This window comes from Anabrus simplex, chromosome 11, assembly GCF_040414725.1.
Source record: "Anabrus simplex isolate iqAnaSimp1 chromosome 11, ASM4041472v1, whole genome shotgun sequence".
Lineage (NCBI taxonomy): Eukaryota > Metazoa > Arthropoda > Insecta > Orthoptera > Tettigoniidae > Anabrus > Anabrus simplex.
Genome location: NC_090275.1, coordinates 34,539,722 through 34,565,202, shown reverse-complemented (window position 1 = coordinate 34,565,202; position 25,481 = coordinate 34,539,722). Strand labels below are relative to the sequence as shown.

The 25,481-nt window shown below is 38.2% G+C and overlaps 1 protein-coding gene across 4 annotated transcripts in view; it reads left to right on the top strand.

The window, feature by feature from the left end:
* The window catches only part of LOC136883072 (forkhead box protein N3), a 264,776-nt gene that overhangs the window by 202,792 nt on the left and 36,503 nt on the right, over positions 1-25,481 (top strand). For all 4 annotated transcript variants that reach the window (XM_067155231.2, XM_067155232.2, XM_067155229.2 and 1 more), the window contains exons 4-5: positions 18,429-18,628; positions 21,396-21,608. In XM_067155231.2, coding sequence (XP_067011332.2) covers positions 18,429-18,628; positions 21,396-21,608 — 413 coding nt within the window. The remainder of the gene's footprint in view (positions 1-18,428; positions 18,629-21,395; positions 21,609-25,481) is intronic.

The window sequence follows — 25,481 nt, the reverse complement described above, 5'->3', positions numbered from 1 at the left end:
TGTTTTCCTCTGTTCTCTTTGACTAAGCTCTGGCACTGGCTGGTTCTTTGTTTATTCAGTACTGTGTGAAACTTCTTATATAGCTGAACAAAGCTAAATACTGTCATTTGATTTCTATTTATTGACTCAGCAATCTGGGCATATGCTTTTCCATGGTTGAATAGATTTAGCACTTTGTTTTGAACCTCTAATGTGGTCTCCGCTTCTTCACGTACCATGCTGACCGTAGTTGCTATGGATCGAGTACTGGTGTTGCACTGTGCCACACTGGAGAGGAGAATACATAATGAGCATTTCACTCGTGGTAGACAACTCAGAACAACTTCATTTACTAACTAAAGGAAGCATTCCAGTACTTTTATCCTAGTAGTAGAGTAGAGTAGAGTAGATGGAGTACGTCCATCCCCTAGTTCCGGATTCCGGAATTATGGGAGAGAGCACTCTTTTATTGCAATTTGTTCAATTTTGATACATGCCTAACATTTTACATTTTCCTCTTACATTTGTTTAACTATACTAAATAAAATTTGTTTTGTCCTAGACGTTAGCATTGCTATATTGTCTAGGACAACATGTATCTTACCTTAGTATATTTACACACTTAAATTAACGAAAAATGATCATTATCAAACAATATAACTGCTCACCTCGCGGCAAACTAACAAAAAGCACAGACTTCTACTTCACAGCAGAAATAAATTAAATAAGTGTGAATACCCACTTTCCAGCAGATACTACATATTATGTGAAACCTTTTCAGGCAAGTCACAAAAGCGCCTTCATAGGCATTTAAATAACCTTTTCAGGTATATCAATCTATTCCAATGCTTGCTTAAATGCCACCATGTATCTTACCATTACTATATTTGACGCAAGTGCTTGTTTAACAGTAACAATACTTGCAGTTAGTGCTAATATCTTTTCGTTTCCTTCTGCCACATACTTCTTGAAATCTTATTAACTCATACATATCTGCTATTTCTGAGATCTCTTGTTGTACAATCATCATATTATCTCTCTGCTGCGCTTGTAACTTACATTGTCATCACACCTTACTCTAATCTACACATGCAGAAGTACTGAGTCAACACTAGGCTGGAGATAGGTTAGGCCTATCTCCTCCTCTCCCTACTCTACTGTACTACAGCAGCCAAAACAAACTAACTAACAATCCCACAGCAAAATAAAACAGGCAAACAAACAGCAAACAACCTCATTGTAAGGAACTCATTACTGTTAACATATTGATGAACTAAATCTACTACTTAGAAATATACAATATCTAATGTATGAAGGAACACTGAAGAATTATAAAAGAAACATAATGCTAAACTTATAACTATAGTCGCCCTTAGTTCTTAGCGACTTAAACTCTATAATGAATACATATCTGATATTTCCGAGATCTCTTGTTGTACAGTCATCCTCATGCTCATGTATATTACAATTACTATCATTTACTAATACTGTTATTACTTTCTGTTATTACTAATCTCATTTTACTTTCTTTCTTCCACATGTTTCTTAGAATACAGAAAAATTTAGCTGGTTTTCGTGGGGTGATCCATTCTTTATTTAACAATTTGGTTATTGTATACAATTCTTTCTCTCTTTCTACTTTTAATTTATAATCTTCTCCAAGGTATTTAGTTCTCAGTGCCTCCGTTCCCTTACATGTTCTCAGTAAATGGGCTTCTCCCATTATGTCGTCACAAAATAAACAATGATTTACGTTATGGTTCTCTCTTATTCCCTTATTTTTGTATAAACCCAAAAGCCACCACAACACACCTCTTAGTTCCCTATTTGTGATTCTTTTTTTTCTTATTGACATGTTTTGGATAATTCCACAAAATTCTACTAGTGTTCTTTTAGTTTCACATTCTGCCCTAATCGTCTGTCTCTCTATGTCCTTTACTCTAATCGTTAATATTTTAATGAAGCTGTTTTCTTTACCGTTCATCTCCTTATCCCAATATAGCCCCATTCCTATTTTGTCTAGCATACTTTTTACTTTCGATAACCAATAATCCTCATCCAAGTGTCTCATCTGGTGCTGGTAAGCTAGGTTTAATATTTCCCATTATTATTTTACAGAATTTGTTACTTATGACATCTAGTTCTTTTTTATCAACTTCTATACCCCATATTTCAACCCCATACAGTGCTTTTGATACCACAAGAGCATTAAAAACATTTTTATGTAGCTTGTATTCTAAATTAGGCATCTTCTTTTCTAAGGCCTTTATACTTGATAGGGCGGCCAAACCTTTTATTTTTGCATGGCGTATCTGTTCCTTCCACAGCCCATTCTTTGTTAATATCATTCCTAAATATTTACAACTTCTAATTCAACACCATCTAACCACCATCGCCTTTCATTTCTTTTTAATTTATTTCCTCTTTTACAAACCATTACTTTTGTTTTCTTGGTATTTATTTTCAAACTCCATGTATTACAGTATTCCACCATTTTTTTGAGGTTACTTTGCATACCTACTGTTGTTAGTGAGAGCAGCAGGATGTCGTCTGCGAAGACAAGGCCGGGGATCTCTTTATTGTATAAGCAAGGGCTAGTCCTATCCTCCTTCCCTAGGCATTCTATTACATCATTAATAAAAAGCAAAAACAGTAGTGGTGATAGTTTACATCCCTGCTTAAGTCCAATGTTCGAGTGGATCTTGCCTATCATTAAATCTTCTTTGACTTTAATTGAACATATCACTTCGGCATATAATTCTTCTATGGCTTTAATCATTTTCATTGACATTCCTATTCCAGCCAGCTTCACAACGACCGCCCGTCTGCTAACTGAATCAAAAGCTTTTTGTAGGTCTATTGCTGCAATGTATAGTCTACCACCTTTCTTTCTTATGTACTTGTCCATTAATGTTTTGATTATAAATACATTGTCTGTAGTTCTCATTCTTTTCCTGAATCCTGATTGGTATACCGAGAGAATAGAATAATCTTCTGCCCATTTCATAATTCTTTTAGCTAAAATCCCAGTGTAGATTTTACTTAGTGAGTCCAACAATGTAATCCCTCTATAGTTGTTTGCATTCGATCTTTCTCCCTTTCTTTTGTAGATCGGGCAAATTACTCCTTCCTGCCAAGATCTTGGAATTTTTCTTCCCTCAAATATTTTATTGAATATTTTAGTTATTATTTCAATCATCTGACCGTTGTTACCTATCTCTTTCCAGAATTCATGCGTAATTCCATTAGCAGCACCTGATTTTCCGCCCTTCCCTTTTTTCATTACATCTAGTACCTCGTCTGTGGTTATTATATCGTCTAGTATAGGCAGCGTAAACTCCATATGTCTCAGTATACCAATTTCGTTTCTGTTCTCTTCCCATGTGTCATTACCCCCTAATAACCCCTTAAAATACGTTAACCATTCCTCATTGGATATTTTTACTTGATCATAGCTTTTATAACCTTTACATATTGTGCTAATTTTGTTCCATACTTTCTTTGTTTCATTTTCTTTACAGTACTTAAGTAATATTTTTGACTCTTTGTCCTGCCATTTTCTTTTCCTGTCACTTATTAAATCTTTGTATTCCTTCCTCTGGTTACAAAAATCTACTCGTAAGACCTGAGACCCCTCATTTCTATACCTTTTTAAAGCCTTGATCACTTGATTTTTCTTCTCTTTACACTCCTCCGTATACCATACATTTCTTTTATATTGTCTACTCTTACTCACAGCCATTTTTTTACCAGCTACTTCTATTGATCTTTCAAGCATTCTTATTGCTTCATCTAGGTTATTATCCCCTATCATATACTCCATGCCTATTCTCAGAATTTCAAAGGTTTTACCCCTATAGTAATCTCTAAATTGTTCTCTCTTTTCCTCACTCCACCTGTATCTTACTAATTTTCTCTGTTCATAGTTAAAGAATTGTTTGTCTACTTTATTATCTTTCTCTCTCAGTAGCCGAATAACAACTGGGAAATGATGAGACGCTGTCCAATTTTTTACCTGGATTTCTTTAATAAGAGTTAAAGCCTCTCTAGATGCCAACACTAGGTCTATAACACTTCCTCCTGACTCTACTATATATGTTAGGTTGCCTGATTCATCTCCCGGCCACCCCCCATTTAAGATGTACAATTCCTCAATCGCGCATATTTCTAATAATTTCTCTCCATTTTTATTACACTCTTTGTCTTTGCTTCTCCTTCTTTCTATTAATATTTCCCCGATTTCTTTATCATATAATGGATTATTTAAGCCAACCCTTGCGTTGAAATCACCCATTATAATTATTCCTGCTTCATCATTTAGTAATTTTATCTGATTTACTGCATCAACGAGATCTTCAAAGAAATTTTCCTTCTCAAACGGGGACCCCGATGGGTGATTGTAACCAAAGCCAATAAACATAACTCTCCCCTTTTGGTTTCCTTTTTTGGTTTTGACCCAGATCATTTCCTCACATCCTGATTCCCATATCTCCATTTGTTTGCAAATTTCGTCTTTTACGATAACTGTTATCCCTCCTGGGTGACGCCCTTTCGTACTTCTTTTATATTTTGTTTTACTCCAGACCTTAAATCCCGGTATTTTCACATTTTTGCTAGGCGGCAACCATGTCTCTACTATCCCAATAATCTCACTCTCTCTCATTAAATCAATAAATTCATCATTTCCCAGTTTACTTAATATACCCTCTATGTTGATTAATCCCACTACCCAGTCTAGTTATTTGTTCATAGGTATATCTGATGCTACCAGGGCCTTGCTTCTCGTTATTCGTGAGTTTTCTAATTGTATAATAGATCCACTTGGGGAGCTAATTATTTCCTCCTCTAACCCTCTAGCTTCCTCAGACCTTGTCAATCCTTTCTTTGTCCATATGTCCTTTAAATTTAACGCTGGCTTACGTTTCTTTTCTCCCTGCGGTGTCTTGCTTCCTCTGGACCACTTCTTCTTGGGTTGATCTCCTGGGTTGGTGATGTCTAGTTTCTGTCGTCACAACATCCAGTTCATTGTCCCTGCTTGGTAGGTTTGCACACGTACCTGTTGACTCAGGAGTGCTGGCGTCACTCACTGGACTGCTGTTCTTCCGCTTAGCTGACGTATTAGGACAATGTCCTAGCTCACGGAGCTGCCCAGCTGTCCATGTCCTGCTCCACGAATCGTCCGATATTATGAGTCTGTTTCCACGTATAAAGGCTTTTAGTCCCGAATGCCTAGCTTTTCCTTGATGAAAACGTAGTGTTCGTACATTCTCCATTTCTTCCTTGTCGAGATCTTTCTTGATCCATATCTTCGTGCCTTTCAGGTTTCTCGTGTTTTCCAAAATTTTTCGAGCCTTCAAACCAGATACCATGCAGACTTTTACTGGTCTTTTTCCCATATTTCTTCCTAATCTAAAGGCGTTATCAATATCACTCTCGTTGCACTCTATTTTCAAATTCTCTCTGATTAGAGAGAGTACTCTATCTATCAGGTCATTGAAGTTCTCTCTTACTGGTTCTGCCAATCCGTAGATTATTATGTTTTTCTTCCTATCTTCTTTCGACCGTGTTTTTTCTTTTTCCTCGAGTTTCCTTAATTTTTCTTCTGTCTCCAATGCTTTCGTCTTCATACCATATATTTCGTTTTTATTTTGTGATACACTCTCTTTAATATCCTTCAGTTCTGTTTGTATAAATGATTTCAAGTCCTTGAATTCATTTTTCTGTTCTAGTAACATTTCTTTGGTCTTTTCTGCATGGCATTCTTGCATGGCCTCTTTGATCTTCTCAATATCTTCCCATGTCAGTCCTGGGCCGGGGTTCATCTCCACTCCGCCAATCACTAATAGTACCATCACTACAACTAATGACACTACTGTATAAGTGATGTTGAGATCATTTTTCACAGTTTGTAACGACTTCATCGTACATCGGGCCTGCCATCTGCCTATAGCACATCTGTATTGTTCGATTGTAACTCCCATGTTTGCGCACTCCTATACTTCCCGCACGTTCAGCACTACGTCCGTTCACCTCGCTAGCTGAATTGCAACTGTCCTAGTAGTAAACAGTCATATGAGCAGCTGTCGACTATTGTGTGTTACTATAGGGAGTTGTTTTAGAATATATTTGTCAATACTTGTAGGGTAGGAAGGGAAGGATACTGTTCTGAAAGCAAATTATCCAGTATCTCTCATTCTGCAGTGAATGTAATAATATCATAACTTCAACAACGCTTCTGTTCCAATACTTATGTCTGTAGTTGAATCTTTGATGATACTCAAATATTTCCTTTTCATACCATCATCAAGGTCTCCTTTCCAGGTAATAAAGGGTGGTTTATCTATACTTGGCCATTAAAATGGTGGACTTCTGTATTTTTTAGAAGAATGAGTTTAAATAATAACATTCACTACAAATTGCCGTAAATGCTACTTATTGCTTTGCGGACATAATAGGCAGCGGTTGTGTAAGTGTGTTGGCGTAGTGGTTAGTGTGATTAGCTGCTACCCCCGGAGGCCAGGGTTCGATTCCCAGCTCTGTCACGAAATTTGAAAATTGGTATGAGGACTCCCAGCCTTGGGAGGTCAGCTGAATAGAGGAGGATTCACTGCTCATCTCAGCCATCCTTGAAGTGGTTTTCTGCAGTTTCCCACTTCTGGTGCCTAACTTAAGGCCACAGCTGCTTCCTTCCCTCTTCATTGTCTATCCCTTCCAATCTTCCATCCCCCCCACAAGGCCCCTGTTCAGCATAGCAGCTGCCTGGGCGAGGTTCTGGTCCTCCATTCCAGTTGTATCCGCGACCAAATGTCACGTGCTACAGGACACTGCCCTTGAGGTGGTAGAGGTAGGATCCCTTGCTGGGTCTGGGGTAAAAACCAACCCTAGAGGGTAAAGGGATAAAATAAAAATTTGTAACTGTGTTGGCAAAGTGTATATTGGACAAATACATAAATGTAAAACCGTGTCACAGGACAACGTACCGTATACAAAGTTTGATGCTGATTCTTCGGTGTAAGAGCTTGCCCAGTTGTTGAGTTAGTAAGTTAGATAAATCGGTGTCTTTATTGGCGTAGTTGTAGGTTATAGGAATATTATTTAAAAATGTATATTTTGTCAAAAAGTTATTGCATCGTAGAAAAAGTGCGTATTATTCCCCAAAGTACCGGTACGAAGAATGGTGAGCATTAGATACGGTCGCCCTAGACATCACACAGCAATACTATTTGGTTTATATCACCGTCGACCCCTTTGCTATCATATCTGCTTAGATATAGTTTATTAACTCATATTTTATCCCTTTAAAATCAATAGGGCATTGTATCAGCATGTGCAGTATTTGTATTCATCGTGAGGCGATCACCGCCAGGTGATGACGTCAGACAGTTGTGTGGCAGGTGCTGGCTATCTGCACCTGATGGTATGAGTAAGCATTATTTTCTTTACGCGTTCTCATTATTTTTCGTGCTTTATCTCAAAACTTTCATTTCTACCCCTTAGTTCCAAAACCGTACTTGATATCCGCGCTACATGATGTTTTACTGGCAATCTAATCCCATGGATATATAGTAGCTGCGCCCATGTAATTGTTATTCGTGTAGTTGGCGAGAAACTTGATCGGAGATTGGTTATTTTACAATTTTTCTAAAATCTATGTTTGTTTGTCGAACGGACCGTGACTTGTAAAGTAGATAATACATTTATTCGAGCTCGCTGTTTCTGTCAAGTTTCTGGCATGACCAAAACCGACTGCAATATCTCGGAATGTAATGTTCATATCGATTGGTTGAAAATGGCTCCGATGTTAGGGGAAGCGTGATTCGTACGTGTTTTGTTTACGTTGTTGAACAGAGAATACGCAGTGTTATTACTATCATAGTAGATTTTTTTACGTATTACATATATCCTTAGCATATCTGCTTACTTTTACGTGTTTTTGGTACAGTGTCGTTAAAGAAGAATGTACGATATGGGATTGTACTCTAGCATTTATTGAAATGGGTCGTTCGTGCTGTGTACCAGGTTGCAAGTCTAATTATGGTAGCGTTGCAGATACTTCTACTTTTAAGTTCCCTAAAGATGAAACATTAAGGGAAATATGGTTAAGAAATATACACCGGGAAAATTTTGAAGTTAAAAGCCAAACTGTTGTGTGTGTGAAGCATTTTGAACCGAAATTTGTGGTTAGGGAAGATATCTTTCCTACAGAATATGGTGAACCTGTTCGCGTCCCTCGGATAAAACCTAAATTAACAAATGATGCTATACCTACAATTTTCCCAGATCCACCGTCTTATCGTGCTGTCTTACGTCCCAGTGCTAGAAGAGAGCGGTTAAAAAAAGGGATAAGCAGAGATCAGAGGAATTTAGCCGATGGTGAAGGGGAAGTCATTTTTAATTCTGATGACTTCAAAGGTAAGGGCGCTTACAAACAGGTGACGCAATTTATGGTAAAAATTAAACTATTTTTTCCTTTTGTGGGTCTCCTTGCTGTAATCTGTTCTGTCTAACCTCACATGGCCAACTCTTGTTTCTTCCGATCCCAACGGTGTTTTGTTTGTGAGGCTCATGGAGTCTTTAATGTTCACACCTTAAATGTCTCTTCCCTTTCTGCTCTAAAATGTCGTATTTTAGTTATGGAAGATTTATTATTTCTCATATTGGTAGTACCTTAAGACAGGAGGTGCCAACATGTAACACTTACATATTTTTTATCTCCCTGAGTAATTTACCTTAAAATGCTTGTATAGAGGAGAGGTATGTTCATTGCCAGTGCTGGAATTCCACCATCCTGCTCCTGGAGGAAACTTACTTTTAAACACAGAGAAATCTTGTTCCATTATCCATAACCCTCCACTGAACACTCACTTCCATTGGATGCATACTGTTGCTCAAATAATTCAAGGCAATTAGACATAATTGCTAATTTTGCTTCACTAATAGGCCCTAACAAAAGAGTTAAAACCTCAAATATGGGTCACTGGCTGACAAGAAACAGAGCCATACAGCGGGCTTACTCCTTTCAAGAGGCTTTCTGCTAAACACCTCTGATGTGTTAGACAATTGGTTTTTTGTTACTAGCCAGAACATGTTCAGATCAATCATGAAAAGCTTTAAACAAAATTTAACCCCTTCAGTGATAGCACGTATGGATGCTCCTGTCGGCACTTGCCTCCACTAACACCAAGGGAGCATCACCCTATGCCGAAACTCCATTTCTACACTCCCCATTTCTAGGATTGTACCAACCAAGAATTAGGCAACAGGATACAAGCTGAATCAAAATTCTGCCATTCCATTCATCAACAACTTTTGGATGACACATTTCCCCAAGCTTCAGAGATAACACTATACAAAACACATCTTGTACCAATTCTAACGTATGGACTGGAAGCAGCAGCCTTGACTGCACCTGCTTAAAGTCACTTACAGGCCACTGAAATGAAGTTCCTCCCTTCTTGTCTTCAAAAGACAAGGAGAGACAAAAATAAGGAATGAGAATATCTGGCAAGAATGGACAAGAGTACATTGGAAACCCTAGAATTAAGCAGATTAAGATGGAATGGACATGTGTAAAGGATGGCTCCAAATAGGTCCTCCTCCTGTACGCACTGAACCAAGTGGCTACAGACGGTTGAGACGCTGGCTTTCTGACCCAAGCTTGGAACGTTTGATCCTGGCTCAGTCTGTGGTATTTGAAGGTGCTCAAATATGTCAGCCTCACGTCAGTAGATTTACTGGCACATAAAAGAACTGCAGGATTAAATTCTGTCACCTCGACATCTCCGAAAACTGCCAAAAACATAGTTAGTGGGACGTAAAAATTATTATTATTATTATTATTATTATTATTATTATTACTATTATTATGTCCCCAAAGCATACTGTAAAAGGAATGTGTTGATAAGAGGCCCAGAGGGATATCTAGTGATGGTTGGGAAAAGCATATTTTCAAAGACCTTGCCAAAAGTGACTTAAATTGGCGATAAAAAGTTATTAGCTGGGGATGTACGGGATAAACCGGAGGAGGCTCTTAAACACCCGCACCCAGCTTGATGAAATGGAGAAATGATGATGATGACTGTACCTACCCAATTAAATAATGTTTCATTGTCGTTTGTTTTGCTCCATATGGTACAACACATTAACCTCTTAGCAACCGATAATCCCTGACATTATTTGAAGATGAACTGATCTAAGTCCATTGAGGATTTCTTTGTTGGTGGTGAATGTACATTGTAGACCGTAAAAGATATAGTCCTACCTTTTTTTACACCTGTCTTGTACCAATCCTTTTCCAAGAAATAGAATCTGGTGGCTGTGCCAAGTTTGATCTGTCCCCTGTGAGATGCAGAAACGTCCTCATTTCCTGGAAACAAACCTGTTGGTCAGCTCATGTTGCTGGGAGTTGCCAAACCTCTCACTTCTGAGTTACGAACAACAGAACACAGCGGTCTGAACGAACAAGTGAGCTGAAAGCGAAGGGAAGGAGAAAGGAATGCAGGAATGTGGCAACACTGTGCAATGCTCCTCCCTCCAGCCCTATCTGTCCTATATTTGGGAGATAGTGGGTTCGAACCTCACTGCCGGCAGTCCTGAAGATGTTTCTCCATGGTTTTCAGTTTTACACCAGGTAAATGCTGGGGCTTAAAAAAAGAAAAGATACTATCCCCAAAGAAGAAATCGAAGGCTGTCGATTCTGCGGAGAAGACAATGTACTGTAGATTTGCTAGAGCAAAGTTCAAGAAGTTTCATCTGCTGGTCTGTGCTAAACTCTTCCATGGTTATTTCTCTGGGTGTTCTTCAGAACAGTGGTCTTCAAAGTGGGGGGTGTACCCCATTGTGGGGGGTTAAAATGATAAAGGGGGTTGCCGGCTTTGATTGAAATATATTTGTATTTCATATTCTGTAAAAAATATTGCTATCCTCTGATTCTCACATACATGAACCAAGGCAGGAAGTTCTTCCACCGCTATTCCAGTCTTAATAAACTCGTACTTTTGCTGTCTTATTTAGAAAAAAACTAATCAGTAGATCTTGCCAGCATGTATTCTGAGAAAAGGTGCAAGTAACATTTTCCCTTTCACCCGCCACCCCATCTTACCAAACGCTTAACCCGCGATCACTCGCGCTATGAGGTTCAATCTAACATTTAAAAAAAATTCTGCTACAATTCGTTTGAACTTAGCTTTGAATTGATGTCCATTTGAAAATGCCTCATTTGGTCCTTTGAGCACACCATGCTGTATTTGTGTAGTAGCTGTGATATTATGGAGGGGAAGAAAGAGTGGGGGGGGGAAGAGCATATCATGTATTGTGTTAGTTGCTACCTCACAGTGCGAGCGGTCGTGTGTGTGTAACCAGTGAGTAGCGTTAGGGGAGACCTAACAGCTCGAGTGATCACGTGCGTGTGATTTTCTACAATTTGATTGATTTTTGTTATTATAACTGGCAATATGGGTGTAAGTCAAACACAGCAAATTATTAGCTGGTTGTGAGATGAAAATTACGTTGATCATATCAGTTTTCCTGGGAATAATTATGTGTTGCTTGTGTGAAAATGCTGAAAATAACATTAATACCGTAGGATAAAGTAAACCAATATACTGTAGACTTAATAAATATTCCAAATTGTATTTGTGATTTAGTAAGTAAGCTGATACGTTTATTGGCTACTTTTATCAGTTGGTGCTATTTCATTTGAAATAAATGTAATGTTTAAGTTTAACTGTATTTCGTATTCAATAAAAATCATAAAACATGTTAAAATTATTAGTATGCAATAAAAACATTAAAATAAAATAAAAGCAAAAAGAAACATACAAAATTAATGATTTTATAAGAGAAATACAGATGTTAGGTTCCACCTAACAATGCGAGTGATCACATGACTTGTCGATGCGCGAGCGATCGCGGATTAACAACCACTAATGACAATAAGCTGCTTAACAATGTGACCGCCTCTTCTTACAAGAATAGAATCTTCTATTTCTGCCATTGTTAATTAGATTTCAGCCAGGCCTTTGCAGTCAGTTCAAATCAAGTGAGTGAACAGATGAATTCTGGTGCCTTTTTAGTGGAAGCTGTTAGCCCGGTTTACAATTAACTTATGCAATAATCGCCATACCCATGGATAAGTGGCTTATTAGCAATGGTAAAAAGAGACTCCATGGAAGTGGTCCATTGAGTGCTTGCCCTCCTTCGAAAATTTCAGTCCTAATAAAGAAAAAGATTTGAACGCTTCAACTCCTGTTTCCACATTAGTTCTATACCCAAAAGCGAAGTGGGTAAATGTCAAGTCGGCTATGTGACATTAAGCTTTACCAGCATGCTTTTGAATAATCAGGAACGACCTAAGTGCGTTCTTTGTTTGGAGATTTTAGCTAACGACAGTTTGAAGCCTGTGAAACTTACGATACACTTGCAGACAAAATATCCAGACCGTATAAATAAATCTATAGAAATTTTTAAGCGTCATGAGCAACAACTAAATGGAAATGTCAGATTCCTTAAAAGCACATAATAAATCACCACATATCATTGGTGAGAAATTACTTCTTCTTACAGCCATGAAAATGTGCGTGATCATGCATGGAGAAAAGTTCGGCGAGTGTCTGAAGTCGATACGGCTCTCAGATGATACAGTGGTTCATTGTATTGATACAGTAGCCTTTGACATAAAACATCAGTTGCTATCACGTCTTCATGATGGTCCAAAATTTGCCCTGCAACTTGACAGTATTGATATCGTAACTAGTGCCCAGCTTCTTGTTTTTGTACACTACTGTCATGAAAATAAAATGCACAAAGATTTTCTATTTTGTAAAGCTCTGGGAAGGAGGACTACAGGCGAAGATATTTTCTCTCTTGTGAATTCCTTTTTAACCAACGACAATCTGTCATGGACAAATTCTGTTGATATATATACCGATGGGGCGGCGGCATTTACTGGAACAAAAAAGGGGGTTCAGAACAGAAGTGAGTGCTGTCACTAAATCTGTAAAATTCACACACTGCGTAATACACGGGGAGGCATTGGCTTCAGAAGTATTACAACCAGAAGTCAATAAAGTGCTGAACGATGCAGTCAGTGTTGTCAATTTTGTGAAAGTAAGTGTTTTGAGTAGTAGCTATTTTCCAGTTTTTGCGAGGAGATGGGATCTACACATGAATCACTTCTATTTCACACGGAGGTACTTTGATTGTCTCGTGGTCGAGCCTTTCGTCGCGTTGTGGAGCTGAAGAATGAACTTACTTTTTTTCCTATTGAACACCAGTCCTACACTCGCAGCAAGTGAGAAAGTGCTAAATGAACTAAAAGCAACACAGGCGCCACAGCTAAAGAGCTAATTAGTGAAATAAGCAAAATTTGTTCAATTCCAATAACTGCACATGCAACTGGTTTTTTTTTTTTTTTTACGTAATAAGTAAGTAGTAATAGTTAACTTTCAACACCTTGGACTAATACAAATGCATAAATATTTTTTTACAAAAAGTTGTTGAACTCTGATGTGCTCTAAGAATTGTAAATTGTGTATTATTATTATTATTATTATTATTATTATTATTATTATTGTTGTTGTTGTTGTTGTTGTTGTTGTTGTTGTTGTTGTTGTTGTTGTTATTTTATCTGGTAGTTGCAGTAATTAGACAGAAGCAAATACTTTTTGTCCGGAGCAGCCTATGAGAAGTGCTAAGAAAGGAAAGGAGAATAAGAAGGTGCGGGGGAGCTAGATATTTCGTGTTCAGAAGGAGGGGGGGGGGGTTGAAAGAAAAGGTTTGAGAACCCCTGCTTTAGAAGACTATGAAAGGATAAAAAAGCATTTCATTGTCAAGATATTTCACTCTCTGTGAGACTTATACACCTCCTGTAGCATCACAGTTGAGAAAGAGAAGATGATTAAATTAATTTCATGAGGGAGATTGGCTGAATCTAGCCAGAAATTTTTAATATTATTATCAAGGTACAGTTAAAATGGTCACTGAAAATGAATGCTGGAAAATAAGCCGCACTGAAAGATATGTATTTATGGGTGTGTGAATATGTAGAGAATAATAATGGAGATAACAGTAATTAGACTGTTTGAGAGAAGTTGAGAGATAAGAGTAGTCATTTGTGCCTTGAGTACTCAGATTGTCGTCATAGTGATGAGCCAGTTGGTGATGCACAGAGCAGATATGTCTGTCTACAATAATAAATGTCTTTCTCTCTGTACTGTTCAGATTTTATCATTGTTTTCATCTCTCACGAGTAATTCTTTTCTTGTGTGTTACGATATAGCTTCAGTGTATGTGATAATGTGTGGACACTTTTTACATTGTTTTTCATTATACAGTTTGTCTCTTACAAGAATAGGAAGCAATGGTTTAAAAAGGAACCTGAAGTAGATTTTTTTTTCCATATCTGTAGGGGTCAGGTTATTAGAAGGAAAAAAACACTGCACAAAAATAATTGTACATTTGATTTTGAATATTTCATGTTTTGATGATTCTTTTATTGTGTAAACACTGATTTTAGATCAGTACAGATTGGAAAGTAGGAAATAATAAATTTTAATATGGATAAGATCCAGCTGTAATTGTGGCAGTGCATTTCAGTGTAGTAATTTTAAAGTATTATTTATTTTTAAATCTTGGCCTATTCTTGGACGCTTTATACCTTATCTTTATAGGTGATGGAATGCTTTGTTATACAGAGAGTTTCAGAACTCGACAGCAAAACTTAAGGGAATGAATTTCTTGTACATAGAGAAGGAAAAAAGGGTTTGACAACATTGATTTGGAAATGTGTAATTGAGGGTGTGCCTGTTCAAAAGGTGCTATTTTCACTGCAAACAAAAATGAGGTATTTCGTCCACATGCATTGCAGTAGTTGAATATTGTTGAATGCGATGAGCAATCCAGAGCAATTCTGACCATAAAAGATGTAATTTACTGAGTGAATTGACCATGCGGTTAGGGGCGCAGCTGTGAGCTTTCGTTCAGGAGGTAGTGGGTTTGGAGCCCACTGTTGGCAGCCTTGAAGATGGTTTTCTGTGGTGTGGGGTGTACTTGCAGTTAGTACGGTTGGTACAGCTGAATATCATATATTATAAGGAACGAGAAGCAGCACCAAGGCAAAATAATAGTTGCAAATATAAAGAAATATTACGTACTGTTATCACCAAAAATCAATATTAAAACATCGCCTCGACCGTAATCAGACTGTCTCACTCTCAGAACGAAATGGTACCAAAAAACTGGTGGAAATATGCAAGACCACGGAAGGACATGGAGTTTCGCAATCCAGTTACTGATTCCCGAAAACATGCAATATTTAATGAGCAGAGTCAGCGAAGTGTTGCCAGACCAAACCAGAGGGTTGTCCGAGGTAAGTACAGAATATAAAGAAGCAAAAAAAAAAAAAAAGAAAGTGAGAAGGGAAACATGGGGCTAAGCTTAGCAAAAAGGAAATCAATTTTAACAAGATTATATTTTACGAACTTTCCAATAACAATAACACTAAGTTACAAAATAGGATCATAAAATGTCCACAGTTTGAAATTGGCAAAAACTAGACAGAATCAAATGAAATCAAAGGGGGCGACTAGATTAGCACAAGTGATCCTAAAGAGCTTCACAAACTCCATGATACACACCAGCGACAATCTTTGGCAAGTTAATAAAAAAAAAAAAAAAGGCTAAGAAGTACAGAATAATTATACAAGTGAACAAAGACCACCAATAAAACATTATCCCAAACCCTCCAGGGGCAAAGAAAGAATAAATACAAATAACCTAGGAATAGCTGAATAAGTATTGGAAGAGTAAGAAAAAAGAATAGATATGGGTTAGTGATAGACCAAAGAGGGAAAGGTGGGGGGGAGGAGGAATCCTTCAGACTGCTTTAATCGTAGTAAAGTCAATATTGCAGGCATACATTTCACCACCAAGACTAATTAGTTGTTAATGTGAGCACTTCTGACGTTTGTCCATGATAAAGTTTCATCACCAAAATTTTGATCACAACTTGAAAAAGGAGTCTGCAGTTTTCCAGATTGAATTCATAGCCTGAAGGGCATGCACTCGTAAACCGTGAAGTCTTTTAAATGTTAAATGGAAACAAGAGTATAAATAGGTAATATGATTTTTGCTCACCCAGCAGTCTGTAGAGTTGTCAAAGTAGCATGGCGAAATAAATTTTTAAAACAATGCAACGGACCAGCCGCTTGCGTAGCGCAGCCCTCTCTCTCTCTCCACTCTAAAATATACTGACGAATGTCTGACCGGCGATTAGAGACAGGAGCAGGCTTATATACTCGTGGCAAGGCAAGTCCAGAATTTACGAGAACAGAATGTGGCGAGGCAAGTCCAGAAGTTACAAGAACAGAGTGTACGTCATAGTGACGTAGCGGAGGGCTGATGGGAGTGGAGAGTAGCACAGTTGGTGTTGGCCGGGCGAGCATGACAACGATGTAGGAGTAGCACCAGTCGAGCAGCGAAGTAGGCGGACAGTAAGAATACATGAAGAGTCTTTGAAGCTGTAGAGTGTGCGTAACAGTGGTTTCCAATTTTCACATCAGGCAAATGCTGGGACGTGTACCTTAATTAAGGCCACAGTCACTTCTTTCCCGCTCCTAGCCCTTTCCTATCCCATCGTCACCATAAGACCTATCAGTGTCGGTGCGACGTAAAGGAACTTGGAAAGAAAAAAAAAAGGAAGGAATTCCTTAAAAGTTGTATCATACTCGATCATGGGTATGTCCCATGTTTCTTACATTTTTCTACAACTTTCTTACAGTGAAAATAGTGCCTTTTTGAACAGACACTCCTCAGTTGCAAAGTCATCCTACCTTTGCTTGGCCACCACATTGTCCTGGCTTAAATCCCCTCGACGATTTCCTTTGGGGACACACAGAGTCTGTCATAATAATAATAATAATAATAATAATAATAATAATAATAATAATAATAATAGTATGGCCTCAGCTACCGTGTGCACACATTTAAATTTGACGCCATCTGGCTGTATGCTCGTCAATTTCAACGTTCTGTTTTACTCTAGGCCTACTAGATGGCAGACAGGGTAAACCGAAACTGTTTTGGGCGTCTGCCTCTGTGAATCAGTGGTAGAGCGTCAGCCTATGGATCCCAAGATAGCGGGTTCAAACCCAGCAGAGGTAGTCGGATTTTTGAAGAGTGGAAGAAAGTCCATTTGACACTCCATATTGTACGATGTTGGCATGTAAAAGATCTCTGGTGACACATTTGGTGTTTACCCGAGGAAATTCATTAAATCTCAGTCATAGACGCCCAAGAGAGTTTCATTTTATGAACATTAAAACAAGAATAATAGTTAACTATATCTGATGTCCAATACGGTCTACAATGAGATTTATTACTTGTAAAGTTTCATTTTACTCGGTCTGCCATCTAATGGGCCTAGAGTAAAATGGAATGTCGAAATTGACGAACAGACAGCCAGATGGCATCAAATTGATATGTCTGCACACGGTAGCTGAGGCCATACGAATATCATTATCATTACGGAGTATGTCGTATATTGGACTGCTGTTGATGATGAACCATCTCTCTGTGTGTGCATTGTGGCAGCCTGTCAGACAGAACGCACTACACCAGACATTTTTGATTATATTCGGCACTTGGTGCGAAGATGAGCAGAGACCTGTGTTCAGGCAGGAAGAGGTCACTTTCAACATTTCATCTGATGTGTGCGACACTGTGTACCAGCTGGTATTACTGACGTATTAACTCATTCCACTCTAACTGTGGCCATAATTACGTTCATGTCGCACTGCGAGCATAGTCTGTAGTAAGGTTTGACAATTCACCAAAATTTGAGAATGAGCTATAAACACTCATTTTGGTGGCTACATAAGTGTTTTTTCAGGTCTTAATTATGAGAGTATTTAATAATAATAATAATAATAATAATAATAAATAATAATAATGTTATTGTTTTTACGTCCCACTAACTAATTTTGTTGACTGTTTTCGGAGATGCCAAGGTGCTGGAATTTTGTCCTGCAGGAGTTCTTTATCATGCCAGGAAATCTACCGACATGAGGTTGACTTTTTTTGATCACCTTCAAATACCATCAGACTGATCCAGGATCAAACCTGTCAAGTTACGAGTTTACAAGTTACGGATTTACGATATTTTTGACGAGTGTGCATTAGTAGATGTTGTCACTCAGTTTACTCTAAAACTTGGCTTCTTTTGGCCTCTTAAAACAATGATCACCACTACCACCTATTTTGATTTTCATTGATATAGGAGACTATTGTTGTTAGTCTTTTGTGAATTAAACCTCATTATACATCACTGTTGAATTGCTACTAACATGGTAGCATTTAATAGCTGCAGTATTTTATATCATCTTAAAATTAATTGATAAGGTTCTCAAAATGAATAATGTAACATAATTCCTATCTACCTTTTAATATTTTAGGAATGAATCTTCGTGCAGCTGTGGGTGAAGCTCAGGAAGAGTCACCAACAAGCGACTATGTGGATGACAGTGCAAGTGAGCCGGCAGACTCAACGTCGTCCAGTGGTCACTCTCCAAGCCCAGCTCCTCTTCCTCTTGTAGCTACTGTTCAGCCCCCCAGTAAACTGAAGCATCCCCAGCACATGCCATACGATCCATTGGTGAGTATAATTTGGCTTCAGCTTTGGTGGTTGAGTGAACTACCACTCCAGTGGTCAGTATAGCTGGTTGCCAGTTTACATCCTGTTCAGCCGGGCTGAGTGGCTCAGATGGTTGAGGCGCTGGCCTTCTGACCCCAACTTGGCAGGTTCGATCCTGGCTCAGTCTGGTGGTATTTGAGGGTGCTCAAATACGTCAGTCTCGTGACGGTAGATTTACTGGCATGTAAAAGAACTCTTGTGGGACTAAATTCTGGCACCTCGGTGTCTCCGAAAACCTTAAAAAGTAGTTGATGGGACATAAAGTAAGTAACATTACTATTATTTATATCCTATTCAGTTTATTTTGTTATCCTCCTACTCCATTGAGCTTCTAGTTGTTTTACTTTACCCTTTAAATTCTATCTTCCTTCTCTTTTTAATCTTCTTTTTTCCTTTTAGCCTGTTTTCTACTCCTTATTTAGGTGTTTCCTAAATTGTAATTGCCTCACTTAAAATTCTAATAGCAACTTGCTCCAGCTCTGTGTGGGGGGCAATTTTGAATTTATGGTGGGTGATAAGTCATAAAAGATTTCCTTGTAGATGACATATTAGTTCTTTTCTTCCTGATGTATGTATGTATGTATGTATGCATGCGTGTATGTTGTTCAATGCAACGTTTTTCAAAGGTCTTTCTGGCTGCCTACCTGATAACTTTGATAGCTCATTCCTTTCTTCCCATGCGATATTTATACCATCCCTATGCTTCCTCTAAAACAGCGATATACACATCAAAATCCGTTTGATGGTTTTCGAGATTAACCTGCATGAACACAGACACGTACGGGGAATTTATTTTATAATACAGTATGTGTAAAGATGTGTTCAGTTCTCTATCCTGTGGTTTGAAACCACTCATATGTCCTTGAACAGCTCGTTAGGCCTTAACTAGAGACCTATCAGCTGTTGCTGTTCACAGTTCCTTTAGACCTTGTCCACAATGTAGGTTGGATTTTTGATAGACATTGAACTACTTCCAAGTAGATTTTAGTTATGTCATAGATCTCACGAAACACTTCAGTTTTGCTACTGTTTTGTAACCAGTTCTAATTTGTTAGAAAAATGGATAGACCTTTCTACCAAACAGTCACACAATGCAGGAGAGCATCCTATTTCGGTGACATTTTCTGAAATTACAAGTACAGTCTGATACCACTGGTAGTGGAAGGCAGGCTAGAAGGAACAGTAAAGATGTGTGCAGAGAAGATTGTCCTGACCGTGGAACCTTTTACATCCACGATATGACAACCCTGATTTTTCAAAGATGTAAACTTCATTTTTGTTTCCATATTGAACTTTCCATATTAAATGTCAAAACCGGTACCATTATTAAATAAATGTTGTAAATAATATACAACTCGTAATTTGTATTGAAAAGGTTGAACCTTAAAAATCTTATCTCTATGACAACTCTGATGTATGCAGTGCAATATTAGGATAACTGCTCTGTGATGATCGGCAAACTTCTGTTAGGAAAAGGCACAAGAAGAAAGGAAGAGGAGGAACATTAGTGCAATTTACAAGTTCTTAGAAGATTGTGACTCACTTTCTTTTTTCTGCCCCTCATTAGTTATGGGTTGAACTTCGAGGCAATGCAGCATGTTCGCAGCTTTTATGTGGTGCACTCTTCTGCCATTGCTTGTACAGTCAAATATCTTGACTGTGTGATTGCTGCAGGGCTGGCAAACCCTCCCTTTTGACTACAACATACACTTTAAGTGCAGAACTTTATGGACATGGAGTAATGTATGTATGTATGTATGTATGTATGTATGTATGTATGTATGTATGTATGTATGTATGTATGTATGTATGTATGTATGTATGTATGTATGTACCCAAGCATACCCCTGAAATGGTCCTTTCTGACTTTGTGACTGTATTGCTGTATTTGTATCATTCTCTTGTTAGGTATTATATCCTTGATCAATTGATCAGAAAATATTTCTGTTGTGGAAACGGTCACAAATTTCACAGAATTGTCTGGTATTGGGATATCATAGTTTATTAGCTTCATTAGCCCCATATTGATAGTTCCAACAATCACAGTTATAAAGCTGGATTTCCCACCTAATCAATACCTGATTTATTTTGATGTATTTAATACATTTGGCAGTGCCAGTTTCGGCCTGTATTAGAGGCCATTTTCAGCTGCTGAAGATCCTTAGTTTGATCAAAATGCTTATTTATTTTAATATAGAATGTACAATTCATAAAGTGTTTGTTAATAGAGCATCAAGGCCATACCAGTGACACTTGACAAAAATATTGTGTTAAAGTACTAATAGCCAATTGAAAAAGATTACTATTGGTACGCAAACAATTTTTTTCTGTCCAAGTCTTTGCATATTCTTTTATGTGTGAGTGAATATTTGGGTGACAGGTACTGGCTATTATAATATAGCAAAGTGAATTCCAATATACTCTTTAAACAACTGACTTTTTTGAATGTTTTTGTATTCTGGCTGGAGAGACAATTTATCATATTTTTAATGCTGTTTAAACTAAGTATCAAATGCCAGGTAAGTATTTTCCTCACAAACATTTGAAACAAAATTACCTGAAATAACTTCCAAAAAAGAGAAAATTATTGCTAATTTATCATATGTAGGCTGTAGAAAGCAGAAAAGCTCTCCCTACCCTTCCTTTTCTTGGTTTGGAATATTATTACAGATTTTACATGTATTATTGTTACTTCTACTAATCATATTGATGTGATGTATATTGCCAGGTTCATGTGAATTCGAAACCCCCGTACTCTTTCTCGTGCCTCATCTTCATGGCCATCGAAGATTCCCCAAATCGTGCACTGCCTGTTAAGGAGATCTACGCTTGGATCCTTCAGCACTTCCCTTACTTCAAGAATGCTCCAACGGGTTGGAAGAACAGCGTTCGGCACAACCTGTCGCTCAACAAATGCTTCAGGAAAGTTGAGAAAGCACCGGTGAGTCGTATGTTGAATAATGTGGGGAAAATTAGGACTTTTTTTATTGTGATAAATTCTTAAATAAAAGAAATAAAGTATTTTTTTAACACGCTCACTTAGTTTGCTTTTTGCGATTATAATATGAATGGTTCTTCTTGCATGTGTTTTCTGATATCTGGTTTAGAAGATGCACAGTTTTAGATGAAGCAGAGTGATTAATGCCATATACCTTATTGTCTCTTGAGAAGCTGTTTGACAGAGTTGTACAAAAACGTTCCAAAATTTATGTATTTATTTCATGTGTCCATTACATGAAATTTCAAATGTACGAACATACATTAAAAATTGATGATGATGATGATGATGATGATGTTTATCATGTGCCATCAAGTCGATGTCGACTCCTGGTGACTGCACGTATGGACTGCCTCCATATGTTTCGATCTTGAACCATATGTTTCAGATCCTTCAGTGATATGTTTATATTGGATTTGATGGAATCCATCCATCTCAATGCTGGCCGCCCTCGTCTCCGAGACCCCTCCCCAAGCATAATAGTTTTTTCCAATGAATCAGAGCATTAACTAGTTGATAACACACAAAACAGAATGACAGTGGTAGACATAATAGTACATGCATAATTAAATGTCTCTTGAAGCTCAAAATTCAGCAGTCTGGACAGCATCGTCAATTCCAGCAAACAGGTCATAAGTGTGCAAGCATTATGTTGCGTTCTGTAAGACGTGGTACTTCTATGAAAGACAGTAAAATAATAAGAAACCAATCATAATCAACGTTTACTCATGACATCTATAACAATTGAAGAATGAAGTTTGCAATATCAGCATAATTCATGATCATCCCTCAGTCTTCGTCCACAGTTTAGTTTTATTTTCATCTTCTTTTGCAGTTCTTTCATATCTATGATAATCAGACTTTTGCTCAGATTTGAACTAAAGTTCAGTTTTTGTACTTATTTTTTGAAGAAGTCTTGATTTATTGCAAACTTAACAGTTTCTGCAGGTTCAGACGTGCTCACTTCTTTATGAAAATTATTTACAGTGTCATTGGTAATAAATTTAATGACCTTTTGCAAAAGAGCATTGGTAAGCATTGTTTTGGTTTTAATTTGCATGATATGATGTCATCAAGTGCTTTCTCATAGTTAGAAATGCTTTAAAACACTGATGACTCTTTTAGTGCTTTCTCAGTTGTTCAAATCTTTCGATAGCCACCATCATCATTGCCATTGTTGAGCCTTCCAGCATGCCTAGCAGGGTGGTTGTAAAGGCGTGCTCTCCAATGTCGTCTGTCCAAAAAGGTTTTCGTTGTTCACGACAGATCCCCAAATACGTCCTCTACACTCAAGATCTTCCCTCAGTCTATCCATCTTTTTCTTGGTCTTCCGACTGGTCTTCTTTCTATATAAACATATGGTATTTGTGTGCTATTCATTCAACAATTATAAATAGGAAAGGAATGCCACCTTATCAATACTTGTTTATTATAATTATTATACTACAGTACTCGTTTCAACCCCCAGTTTTGGGCCATCCTCAGTTGAACAATACATTCACATATAGTACATCAAGCATTGATGGATATTACTTTGTCTGGGGAATGCCATTTGATAACAAATGTTTAAACAGATCTAAGTGGGGCATGTCAAATCGGGAACTGACATGTGCCACTATGTGTGACACTGCAAGTATATGTCTATTATAGCATACTTTGAACTTAAAATTGGTTTGTACAACACTATCTTAAATTAAAGCTAACTTATAAGTACATGTGAATAAAAATAACATATATGAACATGAACATATATGTGCATGAAGTATTGTTTTTATGAACATGAACATATATGTGCATGAAGTGTTTTTAGCCACATATACTTATAAGTTAGCTTTAATTTAAGATAGTGTTCTACAAACCAATTTATGTTTAAAAATGCTATTACAGATATATACTTGCAGTGGCACACGTCAGTTCCCGATTTGACATGCCCCACTTTGGACGTATTTAAACATTTGTTATCATATGGCATTTCCCAGACAAAGTAATACCAATCATTGCTTGATGTACTATATGTGAATGTATGTACTGTTAGGTGAGGATGACCCGAAACTGGGGGGTCGAAACCGGTACTGTAGTATAATAATTATAATAAACAAGTTTTGATAAGGTGGAATTCCTTTCCTATTTATAATTGTGTAATTCGTCAATACGGATATGAAGATTATAGATTACAATGTTATTCATTCATTTATCGTGCCCATACAATGTAAGTCTGGATGACCTTAATCTTTCCTTTATAGGTTCTGTTAATCCTACATTTATTCAGCTCTCTTCATTCTTTATATGATCAAGTCGTGTTTTTTGGAGGCCAGTTTTAAGAAACTTCATCTCACAAGTTTAGAGCTTATTAATGTCCGTTTGCATCTTTCCAAAGAATATGTTAGAATGGGAATGAGATATGTCTTGTACAGGGTGATTTTTGTTCTCTGAGACCTGCCTATAGTAAGTTTTGCCTGACGCTGTTACTCTGTTCAACATTTCCGGCACCACCCTGGCATTACTGGCCATAATTCTACATAGATACCCCTCAGTATGTCATTTTGACTTGCATTTTGCTGGTTAACATTAAAATCATTGTCATCTTCACTTTAGTCAGCAGTAGTACGTGGGTGGATCAAAAGGTTAATTGCACTAACGTGCCGCAGCAGCGCGCTGTGTGTCGCAAACGTGGGCACAGCGGAGAAAGGGACAGACACTGCCCACACGTCTGTTAGGCAGGTCGCTGTGGTGTCTCGTCTAGTATTGTGTGAATAGCGGCCAAATGCATTGGCGCGTCAACTGGACGTTCACTCCAAATATGAGGTGCGTGCGATAATCCGATTCCTATGGGCCAAAAGGAAGAATTGCACGGACATTCATCGTGAAATTAGTGCTGTGTATGGGGAGCGGGCCATTTCCCGGCAAGGTATCGTAAAGTGGTGTCAGCAATTCGAAGCCGGACGCACGGATATCACGGACAACCATCGCAAAGGCAGGCCCGCAACATCCAGGACCCATGCAAAGGTCAACAGTGTGAATGCGATCATTAGACAGAACCGGTGCATTAAACTGAAAGAAATCGCGATGCAGCTGAACATGTTGTATGGCAGTGTTTTCGCCATTGTTCACGAGGACCTTAATTATCGTAAGCTGTGTCAAAGATGGATCCCACATCTTCCCACCGATGAGCACAAGGGACGTTTCCAATCTTCCCTGGAATTTTTGCAACGCTATGCCGCAGATGGCAACAGGTTTCTGCGACGAAACGTGGGTCCACCACTTCACCCCCAAAACGAAGCGAACAACAATGGAATGGGTGCACCCCTCATCACCACAACGAAAGAAGGCCAAGGTTCAACCTTCAGCTGGTAGGGTTATGGCGACATGTTCTTTGACATGGAGGGTTTGCTGCACGTGGAATTCATGCCGAAAGGAATGACGATCAACGCGGCATCGTATTGTCAAACGTTGCACCGGTTGCGTAAAGCAATCAAAGAGAAGCGCCGGGGAAAATTGAGCGCCGGTGTGATTTTGTTGCACGATAGCGCAACACTTCACAAGGCCGGCCAAACGAGAGAACTGCTGCAGCTGCAGCGTTTCAAGTGGGAGGTCTGGCAATATCCACTCTACAGTCCCGACCTAGCGCCATGTGACTTTCATCTGTTCGGTAAGCTCAAAACGGAGCTCGGTGGTCTACGTTTCCAGACCGATGAGGAGGTGAAGGCTGCTGTCTCCGAGTGGTTGCAGAACGCTGGAGGAAATTTATCTGCATCCGGCATCGACACGTCAGTTGTGCGTTCGCAGAAATGTTTGGAGTCTCTTGGAAACTATGTG